The sequence below is a fragment of the Podarcis cretensis genome (assembly GCF_951804945.1).
Source record: "Podarcis cretensis genome assembly, chromosome: 6".
Lineage (NCBI taxonomy): Eukaryota > Metazoa > Chordata > Lepidosauria > Squamata > Lacertidae > Podarcis > Podarcis cretensis.
In genome coordinates, this window is record NC_137175.1 from 49,504,685 (window position 1) to 49,524,651 (window position 19,967).

The 19,967-nt window shown below is 45.2% G+C and overlaps 1 protein-coding gene across 2 annotated transcripts in view; it reads left to right on the forward strand.

The window, feature by feature from the left end:
* Positions 1 to 19,967, forward strand: part of CPNE5 (copine 5) — a 137,040-nt gene that overhangs the window by 40,573 nt on the left and 76,500 nt on the right. For both annotated transcript variants that reach the window (XM_079980368.1, XM_079980367.1), the window contains exons 4-6: positions 10,692 to 10,795; positions 12,581 to 12,620; positions 14,664 to 14,740. In XM_079980368.1, coding sequence (XP_079836494.1) covers positions 10,692 to 10,795; positions 12,581 to 12,620; positions 14,664 to 14,740 — 221 coding nt within the window. The remainder of the gene's footprint in view (positions 1 to 10,691; positions 10,796 to 12,580; positions 12,621 to 14,663; positions 14,741 to 19,967) is intronic.

The window sequence follows — 19,967 nt, forward strand, 5'->3', positions numbered from 1 at the left end:
CTGGACAGTGGAAGATCCAATCTCCCATTTGGCTTTCCTGCCCACCCCATGCGCTCAGTTGGAGAAGAGGCCCTCCTGCCTGCGTTGACTAAGGCATGCTGGGCGGAAACAAGGGAACAGGCCTTCTCCACAGCAGTCCCCTGAATGTGGAACATAATTATTCAAATATTTGAATATGCATAAAGCAGTGTGGGATGACATCAATGAGCAGACATGGGAAAGATTGCTAGACTGGTTTAATTGTAGGAGGCTTTAAGTTGGTTTAATTGTCTCAGCGTAGAATTCATACCCATTCAATTTGACGCCCCAGGGAAAGGGAAACTTGGAAAAGGAAACAAAAGGAATGATAAAATCCCATTCTTTCTTATATTTACTTGCATTTGGAGGATTCCATCCCACTCCTCCAGACTTGAGTGTCGCTGGTCTGTAAAAGACAGTTATTGTTTATCATATATTGCCACTTTAACACACTACCAGTGCTTGAAACTTACATTCCAAAGCAGTTACATGCATCAGCTGCTGCTGAAAGTATATTCCTCTCCACAGAGTCAGTGCTTGAACTACAGAGGGTGTGTGAGAGACTATCATTTTTGAATTATTGAGGGGACTTCTACCCCACTACCAGCATGTACTGGGCTGAGAGCAGATGGACATTAAGTGCACCATTGCACACTAGAATCAATTGGTTGATTATGATGCTTTGTTCGAAGTCTATCCACTCTGAAGTGAACTTATGTGAGAGCAAGTGTTACATGACCCCATTCAGTGAAAGTGTATAGTGGGGAGAGAAAGTCGCTGTTTTGGAAAGTCTGGTTTGACCATATGAGCACCACAACATTAAGTTTTATTTGTTTCCCAGGGAAGAGGGATTGATTGTTAAAGCACTTTTGGAATGGGAGCTCTGGGAGGGGAATAGGGGTCTCCTTACAAATCTCAGCACCTTTAACAAATTACAGTTCCCAGGGTTTTTGGGTGGAAGCCTTGACTGTTTAAAGTGGTATGATACTGCTTTGAATACGTAGTGCAGATGGGGCCAGAGTAGAAGGAAAGACCAATCTAGTCTTTAGCCTAAACCTGACCCCAAGCAACACGGCACCCATGAGTGTCCTGTTGAGGACCATAGGTCTACTGCAGTGGTTTTTAACCAGTGTGCCATGGCACCCTGGGGTGCCTTGGCCAGGGGTGTCACTCTTCCTTCCTTCCCTCCCTCCTCTGATGCCCCCTCGTGTCCCTGCCTACAAGCTGCACAGGTGAATGGTGCCTCTGGGGCTGGCCAGGAGGTGCTGGTTGCCAGGAGCTGAGGCTGCCCTGGAGTAAGCATGCAAGTGGGTGTGGTAGCACAGCCAGCCAGTCTGTCAGCCCTTGCTGTTGGGAATGGACAGACTATCCCCTCTGTGGTAAGATGCATTGTTTTTCTTTTTCAGTAAAACGTTACTTCTAAGTTTGTGCTTATGATAGAAATGAATGTAGATCTGTATCCTCGTTTGTACTCCGTTTTGCTGATGCATTTTCTCTTTCTTGGAGTTGTAGCCACCCTAGTTAACTTACTAGTTCCACAAGGGAGCCACAACTTCCCATTCCTTCCATAGAGCCTTTGATGGAAAAAGAAAGGATCACTCAATCCCTTCTTTTGCAGTCTGGCAATAGAAAGATCCTGGAGGGTGGGTGTGTGCGCGCGTGTGTGTGCGTGCTGTCAGAGCAAGTTGCTCATTTTGCTGTGATAACATTGCAAATCTTGGCCAAACATTTCACTGCCTGATAGTCAGGTTTTGTTTTGTTTTGTTTTTTGTTTTGTTTTATTAATATCAAGAGAATTCTCAGATTTCTAAACAGTTGTTCAATCCTAACTGTTAGTACTTTGGATCAGGAGCTCTGTTTAGAGAATATTGGGCAAGTAGTAAAATGGGGAGCCCAAATTTGCTCTTTGTGATGCTGTCCATGGTATTGCTCTTAAACTAAAAAGGAAACTCCCAAACTAAAAAGGAAGAGGTCTGGCATCTCTCTGAAGATGGCATCACCCAAATCAGCGTTGTGAGCTGGATAATTGCTGAATCAACACCATGGGCTGTTGTTTGTGAAAGTGAAGAGAGGGAGGCTTATCGAGAGCTCCTGTAGTAATTAACAGGGTGAATTGTGCATCAAGAAGTCATTGGTGTAAATCCCACTGCAGTCATGAATTCCCTGGGTGGGCACAGCAAGTCACCACCTCTCAAGTCTCACTCCCCCCAACCCAGCAGCAATATGAGGATAATAATATTGGCATTGCTGGGAGGATTGCTGATGGGACGTGCTCAAAGTGATTTCAGCACCTAGGAAACATTCTATATAGATACTTAGAATGCAAGTGTATGGATTTCTACTCAGAAGTAAGTCCCATTGAATTCAATGAGATCTATTCCCTGGTAGGACTGCAGCTTTGGCATTCATGCATCTTGAAGGAAAAAAGAAAAGAGAAGAGAAGAATGACAAGCAAACTAGAAAATGTCACTTTTAATTATTTAGTTTTTATATGTAAGAAATTACAAAATTAAATCATGAAAGTATTCTTTAATGGATGTATTTTTTCTCTCTCTCCTGAAGCTGCAGGGGGCTGAGTGGGAAAATTGCCTGGAAGTTTGTATAATTTCCCATGAGAAGATGTTTGACTGTGTTGCTGTAATGACTTGTGTGGGGTGCAAAATTCTTCTTTGCTTGTTTGAGTTTGTGATTTCTTTTTCTTTAGTTTTCATTAAAATTCATTAGCATTTTAGTGGAAATTTCTCCTAATATCCTCAATTTTGCCTGATATAGACATATTTCCCCCTAAAATAATGATTTTTTTGTATGTTTCGCTTAGCATATGCATTTTTATAGACACATTATGCGCATTTTTCTACGTATTGCTTGGTTGGATAACTGCATTGCAAAATTCAGAGAAGTGTGAATTTCAAAGGATGGCTGTATTTTCAACGCTTGCATTGTTTTGGAAAGTATGCCTTCCCTTTAAATGCAATCCCCTTTGGATCTTGAAGTATGGGTTCCCCCAACAAAATTTAAAAATTTGGCTTTGTAATTCGGAATTTATATGATGTGATTTAATTTGATGTGATTGGCCAGTTAATAAAAATTATTTATAAATAAATAAATAAATAAATAAATAAATAAATAAATGCAATCTCAGTTGAATGTATCACTAATCCTCTATTACTGCATCAGGGACATGCTGTAGGATGTGCCCACAAAAAAACACAAGCCTGGAGGGGCCATTAATGCTATAGCGTGATGCTTCCTGCAGGGAGGAGGTTTGCTGCCATAGGAAAACTAGGGAAAAGACTAGACTTCTCTTTGCCACACTAGTTTTCTGCCTTCAGATGTGTGTATGGCAGGAGAACATTTGGATTTCTGGCTCCTGACATGCCAACTAATGTTCTACCATCCAGAAAAAGAGTTTCCTCTTGATTCTACTGCCTGCATAAGCCAATCAAAAGCATGTGAGTTGAAGCATGGGAAACAACTCATATTCAAACCATCTTGTACCTACTGATATTTCCCTTGGGATCACTCTTACACTTTTTGAGTCATAAAATATACATTGTCCCATTGGACGATGTTGAAATTTGTTTGCTTGTTTAGACTGAGCTGTCTTGATTTCTCCCCTGAGATGGGGACCTGGTCCATTTCACGATTCTGTCGAGGTTCAAACTCCCCTTGGTGTGAAATAACTTTTACGTCCAGAGTTGACTTTAATTATTAAAAGCAGGCCCAATGCCTATCAACTCATCTGCTGCTTCTCAGAACATTTTATGGCATTCTGTGTTATTGCACAATGGACACAAATTAGCACAATGAAGTGGTGGTTAATACTGCCACTCATCACAGATAATTGTTCCCTGACGCACTGCCCCATATCTGGAGATAATATTTGAGGCTATCTTTGGCCTCCTGTATTATATCTCCACTGCCGTACAGCTGCAAGGCTAGCATTCCCCAGCTCCTACCTATCCACCCATCATCCGCATCTCACCTCCCAGTGGAGGCAGTAAAGAAGCATGGGGGGGAAATGTGCAAAAGACAGTAACCATCATGGGATGATGTGGAGGATAAAGCAGGAAATTGGTCCTGTTCAGTGCTTGAGCAAATGTTGCTGGCTTAATTGGAGCCTCCAACTAGGGGTTAAACAGCTCAACTGTCAGAGCAGCCGCTCAGGACTCAAGAAGAAAGAGCTCTGATTCTGGCATCACCACTCATTTGGGATAGTATCTGCGTATTTTCTGCTCTTCTGTGATTGCAAGCATGAAAGTTGGTATGGGGTGCAAGAGGGAGCATCAGGAAGCTTTGGTTTCTTTCTAGCTCATGAATAAAGACTTGGAAGGGTGCTTCCCCAATCTTGTTTCAGAAGTGTGGTGGGGTGGAAGAACAGGATTTTCAGTGCTCAGGCATGAGAGCGATGAATAGTTGTATTTATACCTGTAGCAGTATCAACTTTATCTTTGGTAATGTCACTTCAGGCTGGACAACAAGGTCTGCATGTCTGATTCCTCCCTGGCCCCTGCCAAAACCTTCTTGCATGTAAAGAAATTAAACATGGGGTGCGGGTGGCGCTGTGGGTTAAACCACAGAGCCTAGGACTTGCCGATCAGAAGGTCAGCGGTTCGAATCCCTGCGACGGGGTGAGCTCCTGTTGCTCAATCCCTGGCCCTGCCAACCTAGCAGTTCAAAAGCACGTCAAGTGCAAGTAGATAAATAGGTACCACTCTGGCAGGAAGGTAAACGGCGTTTCTGTGCGCTGTTCTGATTCACCAGAAGTGGCTTAGTCATGCTGGCCAATAAAGTGAGATGAGTGCCGCAACCCTAGAGTCGGCTGCAACTGGACCTAATGGTCAGGGGTCCCTTTACCTTTACCTTTACCTTTACCTTTATGCTCTACCTCTGCTGTCAGGGCTGGCACAGTGAGGTAGTTGCCTCAGGCGGTAGGCTGGGGACAGCTGGAAGGGGTGGCAGATCTGTGCCTTGAGGAGTGTGCTGCTTGCTGCCTCCTGTGTTTGTCGCTTGTCGCCTGCCTCCTCCTGCTCCTCCACCACTGCCCCTCTGCTGCTGCCTGCTCATCTTCAGCCTCCTTCAGCTTGCCTGGGCTTTGGTGTGCCACTTCCAATCACCTAAGGCAGAGACAACAGTGGAGGGGGCAGTGGCAGTGGCAGTGGAGGAGGAGGTAGGGAGGCTGCCATTTTCTGTTTTGCCTTAAGTGAAAAAACTTCCTGGGCTGGTGCTGTCAGAGGTGGTATGCCTCTAAATACCAAGGGATGTGGGTGGCGCTGTGGTCTAAACCACTGAGCCTCTTGGGCTTGCTGATCAGAAGGTTGGTGGTTCAAATCCCCACGATGGAGTGAGCTCCCGTTTCTCTGTCCCAGCTCCTGCCAACCTAGCAGTTTGAAAGCATGCCAGTGCAAGTAGATAAATAGGTACCACTGTGGCGGGAAAGTAAATGGCATTTCCATGCGCTCTGGCTTCTGTCACGGTCCTCCGTGCGCCAGTAGCGGTTTAGTCATGCTGGCCATATGACCTGGAAAACTGTCTGTGGACAAATGCCGGCTCCCTCAACCTGAAAGCAAGATGAGCGCCACAACCCCATAATCGCCTTTGACTGGACTTAACTGTCCAGGGGTTCTTTACCTTTTACCTGCCTCTAAATACCAGGTGGCACTTTACCTTTTACCTTTTACCTGCCTCTAAATACCAGGTGAACGCAGGTGGCGCTGTGGGTTAAAGCCTCAGCGCCTAGGACTTGCCGATCGAAAGGTCGGCGGTTCGAATCCCTGCGGCGGGGTGCGCTCCCGCTGCTCGGTCCCAGCGCCTGCCAACCTAGCAGTTCGAAAGCACCTCCGGGTGCAAGTAGATAAATAGGGACCGCTTACCAGCGGGAAGGTAAACAGCGTTTCCGTGTGCGGCTCTGGCTCGCCAGAGCAGCAATGTCACGCTGGCCACGTGACCCGGAAGTGTCTCCGGACAGCGCTGGCCCCTGGCCTCTTAAGTGAGATGGGCGCACAACCCCAGAGTCTGTCAAGACTGGCCCGTACGGGCAGGGGTACCTTTACCTTTAAATACCACTTGGTGGGAAACACAGGTGAACAGAGTGCTGTTGCTCTCATGTCCAGCTTGGAGACTCCTCACAAGCATCTGTTCAGCCACTGTGAGAACAGGATGCTGCACTAGATGGCTTGACCCAACAGGCTTGTCTTATCTTCTTATTTCTCCAAGTAGCTTTGCCAATAGTGCAATTCCTGAATCTCTCCTGAATTCCTTTTTTTTAAAATGGCATTAAGAAACATTCAGCTTGAAAACACCTTGATGTCTCTGCTTTCTGAAAAAGAGCAGATGCTCAGCCTGTGACAAGGTGGCCCTCTGGGCAAATTGCGAGAATTATTCCACATTATTATTTTAAGCTCTGGCATCTGTCCGTCTCCCTGGTTAACATAACAGATGCATCCTGAGAGTGACTCAGACAAAGAGGTTCCGTTCACCACCTCTGCCTGGCAAGCGTATCAACTATATGGGAATTAGTTTTAATTATATATTGTGCTTAGCTCCTTCTTCAGTCAACAAAGTGTAAATATTTTGAATAGGCAAGCATGGATTTATTTATGCTAAACCTTGTGGTGATGAGATGGAAGGAAAGTGCAACTTTTCATGATCAGAGATGTTGGCCTTTGCTCTGCTCACCATGATTCTTTTTATCCAGGGCAGAGCAAGCTCCCTCTGGGGGAGCAACGCTCTGTGTTGACCCTTTTTACCTCTGCTGCAAGCTGAGGTTGAGGAATGGGAGTCCTTGGGCAAGAGAAATTCACAGTCAGAAATGTGTGTTTTCCTAGTTTCCTTTTTTCCTTTGCCATAATAAGATTTACTTCCACAGGATTCTCACTGTATCATGTAATCTCTTTCTTATCATTAGAGTCACTTTTTTGCCTAAATTTCACACTTTGCCTTACAGAAAGAGAGTGAAAGAAATGAACCGTAAGAATAAAATAGGACTTTAAAGCTTTTCCCCCTCTGGCCTATTGCTGAGATGTTTGCATATTAATCCTCTTGCCGATTATCCCCTCGTCATCCTAATTCTTGAGTATCATACACAGAAAAATGCAAGCAAGGTCTGCCATGTTTCCATTGCAACTAAGGAATAATGATACGGGCAAGCTTAAATTTTGGAATGATGATTTAAGATTGGGGCAGAGGCCTGTATCTCGTAAGAATAATGAAATACCCTCCATGTGTTCTTATTTTCCAGGGACGTCACTGATTTAGAGAAGCCATCCCAGTTTCTGATTTGATCCCCAAATGTCCCACTTTTTCTTAGGATGTCCCTATTTTCATTGGAGAAATGTTGGAGGGTATGGAGTTATCCAGCCCCTTGAGTCGTCTGAAGGCAATCCTGTAGCAGGCTTCCTCAACCTTGGTCCGCCAGATGTTTTGAGACTACAATTCCCATCATCCCTGACCACTGGTCCTGCTAGCTAGGGATATTGGGAGTTGTAGGCCAAAAACATCTGGAGGGCTGAGGCTGAGGAAGCCTGCTGTATAGGGAAGTTTTTTTTGATGTTTAATGTTTTATTTTGTCTTTATATATGTTGGAAGCTGCCCAGAGTGACTGGGGCAACCCAGTCAGATGTGTGAGGTATAAATAGTAAAATTACTGTTATGTATGGGGCGTCCCTATTTTCATCGGAGAAATGTTGTGTATGTAATAGCAATGTCATTAGTAGTTCTGATCACCTAAACTCACTAGTCACTGTACAAAGTATACACAGAGGCTACTGCTACCTAGTTTATAATTTAAAACATGTAGAAGAAGAAAGGTGAAATAATAATAATAATAATAATAATAATAATAATAATAATAACAACAACAATAATAACAATAATAACAATATTAACAATAATAACAATAATAATAGTGGGAGCTTGGTTTTCCCATGATCAGCTTAGTGTTATTATCACTGTAACTGAGATCAGTCTAATTTGCAGAGCTCAAATAAGTCCAAGTGCCTCAATGAGATATTTCCCCCTGTTGAGTTTGTTTTCTCGTTCTCATGAAAGACAAAAAAATGAGTCTGCAGGTGGCTTCACACAGCCATTGTGAGACAGAGCCTGAAATGAGAAAGCTGTTATGAATTGATTTAATAGAGGGGTGGGATGGCTGGAGAGCTAAATGACACACCCTAACAATGTGCTGAGTTGAGCAGTCCACAATTTTCTGGGTAGCCTTTGCAATGTGGATTAAGCCAGGAAGTGGAACACTCCAATATCAACACCTTTCTGGCACTTGTCTTTCATGCAACAGATCACATTAAAAAAAATATCAGTTCACAACTGAACCATCCTCTTTAAATGTTGTCATAGCGAAAGTGATGGGATAAGGGGATCCCTGGATCTAAATCCCTGCTCCACCAGGGATCTCACTGAGTGACCTTGGCCAAATCACTTTCTCTTATCCTAATCTCCCTCATAGCTGCTGTGAAAGTGAAATGAAGTAACACTCTTGATGCTGTCCAGCTTCTGACAAATCTGACAAATTTCCAGTGGTCTGATTTGTTGCTTGTCTCTAAAGGCATTTGAAAAGAAGATGAATTAACTCACCCAACCATTTTGGGTATCTTATGATCTCTAAGGCAGAGATATGGGGAAATCTAGAAGCCTTGATTCCCTGTAGGAATTTCAGTGAGCTGTTCTTTCACAACCACAGTCCTGTTAAGAATACTTCCCTTTTATTCTCTGCTCTTAAAATATGTAGGATCACAGGAAGCTGCCTTGTACCAGATCAGACCACAGGTCCATCGACTTCATTATTGTTTACACTGACTGGCAGTAGCTTTCCTGGGTTTCAGGAAGGAATCTCTCTCCCTGCCCTACTGGGAGATGCTGGGGATTGAACCTGCAACCTCCTGCAGATGCTCTATGACCGAGCCATGGCTCTTCCCCATGCATGGCATATACATGTTGGGAAAGAGACTGAACCCACAGTGCTTCTACCACACCAGTGCAAACTCACAGTCATGGCAAAGCGCATGCAGAAGATCCTATGTTCAGTCCTCAGCATCTGCAGGTAGGGCTGAGATAGGTGTCTGCCTGATACCCTGGAGAGTGACCGCCAGTTAGTGTAGACAGTGCTGAGCTAGGTGGACCAATGGTCTGACTTGATATAAGGCAACTGCCAAGGTTCCTAGGTTTGTTCCAGTCTGTGCTTTGTTGCTTTACAAACAGCAATTGAAATGAGTTCCATCAAGTGGTCAGCTGACAAAGTCAGCACTCTTACAGAGATGATCAGGTCCTGGGGCTCTATATCTTTACCTTTCTGTCCTTCAGTTCACAAGGGACAACAGGGCTCTCCTACCTCTCAGGTTGTACAACAGCCAAAAGTTGAATTTCTTCAAGGGCAGATTCCTTTCTCCATGGTTTTGGAAGTATCTCCCATCAGAAGCCACCCATTGCCATTTGGAATACAGAGAGAGAGAGAGAGAGAGAGAGAGAACCATGATTGTGTCATAGGATTAATTTATCCCCTAAAGATATTAATTGTTAGCAGACAGGAAGGCTCCGTAAGTCCACCCCGCTATTCTGTGACCCCCTGAGGACTGATGACGTATAATTAACATCCGTTTAATTGATGCACCTAGAGAGACTTAATCACACAGCCTTTATGAACTCTTGCTAGGCTAGCTTTGTGCAAAGACAGCTGCCCTTTGCTACCATACTTACAATGCAAACAAGAAATTGGCAGTTTCAGATCTAAGAGGTTCCTGTCTTTACACTGACTCTCTTGTCCACCCCCTTTCTGTTTTCGCTGTTGCATTTCCTCAGTTTGAACATTTTCTTTTCGCACACACCCTTCTCTATCTCTGGAAAGGTCAAACCACTCCCATATCCTTCAGCAGTGTCTATTTAGTAGGCTGAGTTACATAGGATGCACCATGTGCATCAGTTGCTGCAACACACAACTAGTTTGCACTTAATGACTGACCATTCCCAGTGCGCTGCAGCAGTTAGAGTGTTGGACTAGGGCCTGGGAGACCAGGGTTCAAATCTCCACACAGCCATGAAGCTTGGGCAAGCCACCATCTCTCAACCTAACCTTCCTCACAGGGTTGTTGTAAGGATAAAATGGGGAGGGAAAGAACCGTGTGCCTTGAGCTCCTTGGAGGAAAGGTGAAATATAAATGTAACAATAAATAATGTAACCAGCAGACTGCCTGCCTCATGCTTTTGTCAACCAATCTATATAAAGGCATTCTGATATTGGCAGGTTCATTTTCAGTACTTTTCCTCATGACCCTACCACATGTTGGGTTGAAGTTTGAATGAAGCGACTCTCCACAAGCCCATTTCCTGGTCAGTCGCTAACAACTCAGGCCTCAGCACCATATATATGAGGTTGGGGGCTTCCGCCTGCCACTGTATGCATCATTGTACAGTGGTACCTCTGGTTACGCACATAATTCGTTCCGGAGGTCCATTCTTAACCTGAAACCATTCTTAACTGGAGCTACCACTTTAGCTAATGGGGCCTCCCGCTGCTGCCACACCACCAGCACGCGATTTCTGTACTCATCCTGAGGTAAAGTTCTTAACCCGAGGTACTACTTCCGGGTTAGCGGAGTTTGTAACCCAAAGTGTTTGTAACCCAAGGTACCACTGTATCTCATTTGTCTTCCTTCCCTTCACAGTTTGGCAGGACCGAAGTCATTGACAACACCTTGAACCCTGACTTCGTGCGCAAGTTCATCCTCGATTACTTTTTTGAAGAGAAGCAGAATTTACGTTTTGATCTGTGAGTGACATCACTCGGGGCATTCTGAGTGTGGGCGAGGAGAAGGTGCAAAGAGAATTTCAATGGCCCCTCCATGTGTCCTTTTTATGGTGCATTCATGACAATTTGTGCTCATTATGGCATCGGGGCAGTTATATGCGATCCCGCCTTCAATGCCATTTGAGCCTGCAAATGTTTTTGGGTAGACATATTGCTTTATTTCTAGTCAGTGCCGGTCCCTGCTGAAATGCTGCGATTTCTTACACCACAAATGTTCTAGTATATTCCGCACACTCTCACTGTTGCTTTGCTATAGCGCAAGAGTGCTTCTCCAGATGGCAATATGGTAGCGACACTGGGAAAGCACCACAGAGCAATGAATAGAACGGACTGATGTGTGGATGGCCCAGTGTAAATTCACACACTGATCCACTAGTACTGTGTCAACGACACATTGAAGAATACAGTGGTACCTCGGGTTAAGTACTTAATTCGTTCCAGAGGTCCATACTTAACCTGAAACTGTTTTTAACCTGAAGCAGCACTTTAGCTAATGGGGCCTCCTGCTGCTGGCACGCCGCTGGAGCACAATTTCTGTTCTCATCCTGAAGCAAAGTTCTTAACTCGAGGTACTATTTCTGGGTTAGTGGAGTCTGTAACCTGAAGCGCATGTAACCCAAGGTACCACTGTACACCTACAAAAAAGCAGGCAGGCAGGCAGTCTGGAGAGGCCCAATGCCTATCAATAACGTGTCTGGTTGGGTAACATCCGATGGCTTGGTGAGACAATATTGGAAAGAGAAAGCATGCGCATTTCCCTTGCTAGGATTTGCAAAGACAGAAAGGAGCCCCAAGTGCATTGAAATTCAACAGACTTCTTTTTATTCAGAGCTTCAAGGGCAGCAATAATTCCAATTAATCTCAGGATTATTGCCTTATCGAGCCAGGCTTTGTCAGTTCTCCTTTGGAATTCTTACACTGTTCTGCCCTGAAATTGGCTTCTCCAAAGTTCCTCCTTATTTAGGAGATCTGTACTTTATTGAGCAATGTTGCCAAAGGCCCTTGGCATGGGAAAAAACCCTTGAGGAGCAAGGGTTCATGCTGACACAAATTTCTTCCTCATAATTATTCTTTGCCATTTTATCCCATACAAACCATTCTCCAGCACAGAACAGATACTATCCAAATAATTGTTTGTCCTGTATCAACAACTCTGCAGGATAGTTAGGCTTGGGAAAGAAAACTCCCATTTGTGCCAATAGGCCTTTTAGGTGTTTTAAGACCTAGTTGTTATGTGGGGAGGAGAGGGAAGCAAGGGTTTTTGGACAGCTCCTGGTCGGACAGAGGGTGGGGAGGGTTAACTCTTCCCTCCCTGGCAGCTACTCCTGCAAATCCCCACTGTCGCTTTAACACAGCCTTCCACAACTGGGGGCCCTCCAGAGGTTTTGTACTACAACTCCCATCAGTCCCGGCCAACACGGACCTGCTGGTTAGGGCTAATGGGAGCACATGTCCAAAATATATGGAGGGCCACAGGTTAGGAAACGGCAGGTTGCTTTAAGTAATGAATAAAGGAGACAGTTCAAGTCCGCTCTCAAGATGCAAAGCATACGAACCCACATAAGGAAAGTAGTGGGTTTGCTTGCCTGGCCTTAAAAACCATTGCAGCTGTTTCCTTCTCCACAGATGTTGCAGTCTCCTAGCTGCCATGCTCTCATTTGCTGCATAGGCTTTGCAAAGTACAAAATGCCAGGGCAGGACATGGCTGGAATGTGACATATGGTTTCTGCTTCTCTTTCTGTGCAGCTATGATGTGGACTCCAAGAGCCCGGACCTGTCAAAACACGTAAGCTAAGGGCACATTCTCTGCTTCTTCGTGTGATCCTTTCACATCCATTCTAAGATATTTACCCATTCATCCTTGTCTTCCTCCCCCCCGCTTACAATTCCATTGGTAGGAATATAGAAAACTGTCCTATCCTGCATCAGAATATTTGCCTGTCTAGCCCAATATTGCCCACTCTGACTGGCAGCAGCTCACCTCAGTTTCAGGCAGAGGTCGTCTTCCCCGTCCTTTGCTAGCAGAACATTTCTTAACCAGAGAGGCCAGGGATTTAACCCTGGACTATCTGCATGCAAATCATCATGTGCTTTGTACAATGGTCCCTCCCCTATGTAGTAAAACCCAGTTAAAATCCAGTCTTTTCTTTCTGCTGATTCTGTCTATACTTTGGTTCATTCTCTCTTTCTTTTTGTCCTTGTTGGATTATTGCAATTCTCTTTTTAATCAGTCTTCCCTGTTCCCAGCTTCGGTTTCTGTTTAGTATTCTGACACCTCCCTTATCTTGTCTGCATGCATGATTATGATAATAATTTCTCTGCTTTTAATTTCTTTTAGCTGGTTATCGTTTCCTTTTCCTCATTTAGTTTAAGGTTCCTTTACTTGTTCTGTTGATTCATCCTCCACTTCTTCTATCTCTAATTTCCCTACATCAGGGAATGGGGGGGATGGGGGGGACTCTAGACCTCCAGATGTGGCTGGACTACAACTTCCATCATCCCAGAACATTATTTACTTACTGTTTTTCTGTTGCCCATAGAAGTAAGGTGACCACGTGAAAAGGCGGGCAGGATTATTGTACCTTTTAATAACTGGTCAGAAGAGAAAATTTCAACAGATGCTGGTGCCTCTGTTTGAGAAAATAGATGTGCAAAAATGTGACACACAGCTATTGAAAATAGGACCATTGTCCTCTGTTGCATGTGGCCACCCTAATAGGCAAGGGACCATATAGGGCCAGGAGCAACCGGTGAGGAGGGGCAGTGCTAAGCTGGTCTCGTGGCACTGGCATCGCTGTGTCTTACTGGGAGGCAGAGCTATGAAGCTGCAGAGAGTTGGTCCCCTAGTGGAGCACTGCATCCATCTCCCCACCACTTCTCCCTTCTGGTAAGTCACAATGACTCTAGTGCCACGAGACCCAGTTAACCTTGGCCAGATCTGGTCCAGCAGGTTCAGGGCAGAAGCAGATTGGGGTCAAAGCCATGCACAAGGCATGGATGCTTCCAAGGGGCAGACACAGAGTCAAGACTGGGAAGGAATTCAGGGCAGGCCCAAAGCAGAGATTCACAGAGGATGGAAATCAAGCGGAAGCAAAAGTCCTGGAATAAGCAGGCAAAGTAGGTTTGAGGAGCTATGTCAGACAAAAACTCCTAGCCAGCCTACCATCTGTCTCCTCCAGCCTCTGTTTTACCAGTACAACCTGGAGTTGTTGAAGGCAGGATAGCCAAATTCATCTCAACTTCACTGCAAAGCAGGACCAAGCAGGACATGCACCCATCTGTGTGCATGGATAGAAGCCAATCAGACCCAGACTCTGGCACTGGTATCCCGCCCTCCTTGGACTAGATCTGAAACAGCTGCCTCTCCTGTGTTGTAGGATTAGAGCAGCATGCCATGGGCCCAGTTCAGGGATTATCGGTGTGGTAAGGAAGCCACTTCCTCTTAGTTCAGTTTCCCGTTGCTCCAGTAACGTCTGTTGCAAGGAGCCATGCGGCTTGGCTGAAGGGCTGATTTAATTCTCCTGCAGCTTTGGGGAAATTGAACCATCCTTAAAAAAACAAGTCAGCTCTTCCTCTTGCAAAATAATATATTGATATATTGTATCAGGCAGGAAATATTGATGTGCATGGTCTTTTTCTTCCATATTTAACTGAAATGAAGAAATCCCCACAGGAATGTTGAATTTGTTGACTGGATTCTTCCATGAATAGATAAAGGTTTTACCAGGCCATCTTCTCACCTTCAGTTTCCAGGGATCCCTGGACAGAGGGAAATAGCTCCAATGGACCTGTGCTGTTTCATAATGATTATATTGATTTCCTTCATCAGGATTTCCTTGGCCAGACATTCTGCACACTGGGTGAGATTGTTGGGTCACCAGGAAGCCGCTTGGAGAAGCCATTGATGTGAGTGCTCACTCCCTACATCTGCTGGGGGCCTGATGGGTAGTTGTTGTTGGTGTTGTTTGTCTGCAAAGTTATAAAGTTAGGCAGAAAGTTAGGCAGAAACCAATTTGTTGTTGTTGTTGTTTAGTCGTTTAGTCGTGTCCGACTCTTCGTGACCCCATGGACCAGAGAACGCCAGGCACTCCTGTCCTCCACTGCCCCCCGCAGCTTGGTCAGACTCATGCTGGTAACCTCGAAAACACTATCCAACCATCTCGTCCTCTGTCGCCCCCTTCTCCTTGTGCGCTCCATCTTTCCCAACATCAGGGTCTTCTCCAGGGAGTCTTCTCTTCTCATGAGGTGGCCAAAGTACTGGAGCCTCAGCTTCACAATCTGTCCTTCCAGTGAGCACTCAGGGCTGATTTCCTTCAGAATGGAGAGGTTTGATCTTCTTGCAGTCCATGGGACTCTCAAGAGTCTCCTCCAGCACCATAATTCAAAAGCATCAATTCTTCGGCGATCGCAGAAACCAATAGAGGATGAAATCACACAAGTCTTATTCCTATTTGAGATCCTTTGGTGTAACCTTTGTCTACCTGGTTCCTACAGGTATGCAATGACTGATGTGAGTTGTAGTCCTAAACATCTGGAGAGCACCAGGCTACTGAAGGCCACTGTACAGGTTTCCTGACTGATTCATAGTTGAGTAGATAAAAATGTGGGCTAGTGTTGCTGCTAATGCATGATGCAGCCTGCAGCCAAGGTGTTCTTGCCCAGTCAAATTAAATGAAAGCACAAGAGAAAATCATTCACATATATGCACTCCATATCAGTTCTGTAGCGGTTTAATAGTCACGGCTCCCCCCAAAGACTCCTGGGAATTACAGGCGAGGGTGCTGAGAATGAGCCTTTAGATTTCACCTCATGCATCTGAAGAAGTGGGCTTTAGTCTGTGACAGCTAATGCCATTATGCTACTCCTCTGGAAATCATAACCACATGACATAAGTTCTGCTAGCATTTACAGAGGGAGACATCTAATGTTTGGTTTCGCGCAGTGTCTTAAATGCTAAACACATTTACTAGGAAATCAGTTCCACTGAAATCAACAATATTTTTGAGCAAATATGTTGATGTGGAGGCAGGGGAATGGAGAGCTAGGAATGCTAAATATATATTTTTCTCCAATAAACTTGAATATATGTATATGTGTGCCGCAGATAACATCCAGCTCCTTGAACCTTTTCTCTTGGCTAATATATATAATCCACATCATTTATCACGTTTCTTTCTACTCTCTGGACTCATCAATGCATCCCACAGTGGCATCTGCCTCTTATTTAATTTGCAATCTGCATTAGCTTGTATTAGAAATGCCTATCTTGGTTAGTTTTCTTTCATATTTCTAGAAAAACAAATATAATTTTTGAGGATTCCTCCCTCCTCCCTGGGTATAATGCTTTTACATATGTCTTTATTGAATTTCAAGTTATTATTTTTGGTTCCGTTCTCCAGTTTCTCAAAATTACTTTCCGTGCAGATTCTGTAAACCAATGCATTTCCAACTACCTCCAGCCCTACATTTATTTATTTTTATTTTTCATTTTTAACATGCCATCTATCTCTTTCAAAAGTAATGCTGAACCCATTTTAGGATGATACACTGTGGCCAGTCTCAGGCTTATGCCCTCTCCTTAGATTTTATGAAAGAGAAAAATGGAAACTTCTGCTCGTGATTTGAAGCAAGCTGCAGTTTCCCATTTTTTCCAGACACAGGAAACTGTGATTTGTACATAGTCATTTAATAAAGTAGGATATTGTTTCAAAAACAATCAATAGCAGCTGTGCCAGGATCCCATTTTGTATCGGGGTCCCAGGGCTGCTTTTTGAAACATGGCTAGTCTTAAGCCAACTGCTTAAAAATATGTGTAAAGTCCCATCTAGTTTGACACTAAGCAAACCCTTTTTGCTGTTCTGTTTTGCTTATTTTGATGCTCTGTTTTCATTGCCCTGCTGATTCTTCTCTTGTGTTACATTTTGGATTAATTGTCTGGGCTTGAGTTGCTTTTAACCGTGAATTCTTCTATAGCAGCCATTATGGCTATGGGGTGGCCTGTAACTATAGGAAATAAAGAAGTAAGGATATGATGTTTTGAGCACTAAAGCATGGGTAGGGAAGTGGATCTACCCAATGGGCCACATAGTTATCTCTCCCCCCCCCCCACCCTTTGCTGGCCAATTGACAGAAGCAAGCTGGCAGTATATTGCACTGTTCAAGTTGGAGTTAACTCTTTATTAGCAAGAACATGATCTGCACGGACTTAGCAGAGTATCTGGCCCAATGAACACTGCAGTAAGTTTGACCCTATGGATCAGTTGCCAAGACTGAAAGTCCTTGCCGCCCCAGGGTTTCCCCCAAGCAATCAGAGACAGTGCCTACGTAAAGCCAACTTCTCCTCTGCCCTTTTCATGCCCCTTCTGGTTCTGGAAGACCAGGGGGCAGGAAAGCCTGTCTAACAGCAGGGTAGCTAGAGGGGGCGAGGCGCACTGGGCGCCACTTACTCAAGGGGCAGCACTTGCCGTGGGGCCTGCAATGCGCCCAAGCCATGCATCTCTCCTGGGAGTGATGCGGTGGCTCAGGCACCTACAGCCACTGTGCCACCTTTTGGGGCGGCATGGAGCTCATGTCCACCCGCCACCTCAACCTCAGCTGCCCTGCAGCTGAGGGAGAGAAGGCGGGTGGACTCCTACAGCCACTGTGCCATTCGAAAAGGCAGCATGGGGCTCACGTCAGCCCGCTGCCTCCCCCTCAGCTGGAGGGTGGCTGAGAGGGCGAAGTGGACTCCTCACAGGCTCCACCAAGAGCACCCTGCCTGGCTCGTCCTGCCCCATGGACAACTCATCCTGCCCCCAGGGCATGTGCACCGCCTCAGGCACCCAAGCAGCTAGCTGCGCCACTGCTGTCGTAACAGGAGTGGGAGACACTCATGACTCCTCACCAGCCTGACTTATCTCTGCCTCTTGGCCTCTCCTTTCCTGCTTCTGCCTCTGATTCTGGACCTCTCTGCCACAGACTCTCCCAGCTCACTATGCCCTTCAGCTTCCGACTCCCCCTCCCCCGACCAGTCTTCTCCCTCAATGGCATTTTTCCTTCTAGCAGTAGGAGCTTTTAAATTTTAGAATGCCAACCTGTTGCCCTCCAGAGGTTTTTGGACTGCAGCTCTCATCAAGCCCATTCTGCATGGGGAAGCTGGTTTGGGGCAGATGGGAGTGATAGTCCAAAACATCTAGAGGACACTAGGTTGGCCAAAGCACAGAGTCAGAGCTAGCTGCTTCGGCACCCAGAGTAGCGTACATGCTATGCAGCTGGGGGCGGGGCTAGCCGCCCATGGGAGTGGGGCGGCAGTGTCACACCCCCCTCAGGGATGACACCTCAGGTGGACTGCACCTACTGCACCCCCCTTCCTCCACCAGTGCCAAAGCAGGTTTAGGAAAACTTTCAGGATATCAGCCTAGCAAAATCTTATGTTGGATAAGCCCTGCTGTTTTTTAGGAAAAGCATGGGGATGCAGACTGTATCCTGCAGTTGACCCTCCCTTCTGAACTCACAACGGGAAGCAACTGTTGGGAGTGCGAAACTCTGACAATACAGTCATACACGTGTAGTTTTCCATTCCCTCCAGAGCTCCAGGAAGGCAGCAGGTGCCAAGGGTAGGCTTGCCATGGGTCAGGAAAATTCCTGATATGTCCTGGTTTTCAGACGGGGATTTTGCCAAACTGGCAAAATGTCAGGGAAAACCCAGATGTATGGCAGCTCCAAAAGCTTGAAATTACTTGGGGGGGAGGTCTCCCCAAAACTAAAAAAAACTCAACAATTTTGGAGGGTTTCTAAAGAAAAGCTCAACAATTTTGGTGGTCTCCTAAAAAAAATAATCCAGCAACTTTGTGGGTGTCAGGAATTTTACTTTTAAAAATATGGCAACCTTCGCTAAGGGACCACTTCCAATTGCCAGACATAATTGGAAATGAAGATTCATACAGTGGGAGAAAAAGATTCACTTTTTCTATCTTTTGAGAAGCTGCTTTTTAATTCAAAAGCACCACGGGAGAGTGACTGCAAGGAGCAAGGCAGTCCTTCCTGGTGGGTGGGGGGCATTATGGAAACCCACTGTGGAATTAATTATCATTACTGCTGGAAATAAGTCAGAACCCCATGCTTTCTCCTTAGAGAAGCAGCAGGTACAAAGTGCTGACCCTGACTGGATATAAAGAAACAATAAAGGGAAGCAGATTTCCAAATCATTATTTAATCCTTGCACTGCTCTTCTCATGTGTAAAAAAATGCACTCCCAATTCTCATTTGTTTCTGCCTCATGGGAACCCTGTAATATAGGTCATTGTTATTCCCATTCCATAGGCAGGGGAATAAAGACTGGGGCATAGTGACTTGGATCCTGAGACCTGTCAGCAGAAAGAACTGTGTGGGGAAAGGACTTTATCTCCCCACCCCACAAAAATACTGCACTTCCTGAAATGTCTGTTGGGAAACTTGTGCAAGGTGCCCACACCAAACTTATGACTCCACCTCCTCCTTCCCCAACTCCCCTGCGATTCTCCAACTCCCCTGCGATGTTTTTCAGTGGTGGGGAGAAAATAAGGTAGTAAAGAGGATTTGCATCACCCCAAAAAGAAGACAAAAGAAGATACTAATATGCATAAAACTATATATGGTAATTTATGCATATAGATGCAAATTTAGAAATAATTACAATAAATACATCTTGACATAATCGGAAGGACACCTGTGACTGCTGTGACAGCCTGCGCAGACTGCTAACGTGCAATTCCAAGGGACTTCCTGCTCTCCATTTTTATGGTTCTTTATCTTTAAAGCAAACAGAGGACACCTTTGAAAGAGGACTGTCTCCTGACAGCCCTTCAAAATAGACTTACACTCCTGTTTATTAGGATCCAAGCCTGTGACTTGCCTGAGGACACCAGAGATGAAAACATCAATTTGTATTAGAGGATGGAAGCCCACACCCTCCCATAGCTGTCAACATTTCCCATTTTTAAAGGGAAATTCCGTTATTCTGAATTGGGTTCCTTGCAAGAAAAGGGAAAAGTTGACAGCTATGCATCCTTCATTCCTTGCATAAGGTATTGATATCAGCATGAACAAAGCTAGCTCAGCTCCTGGAGGCAAACTGGAATCAGCACTGACCGACTTTAACTTATGGCTGCTAAAG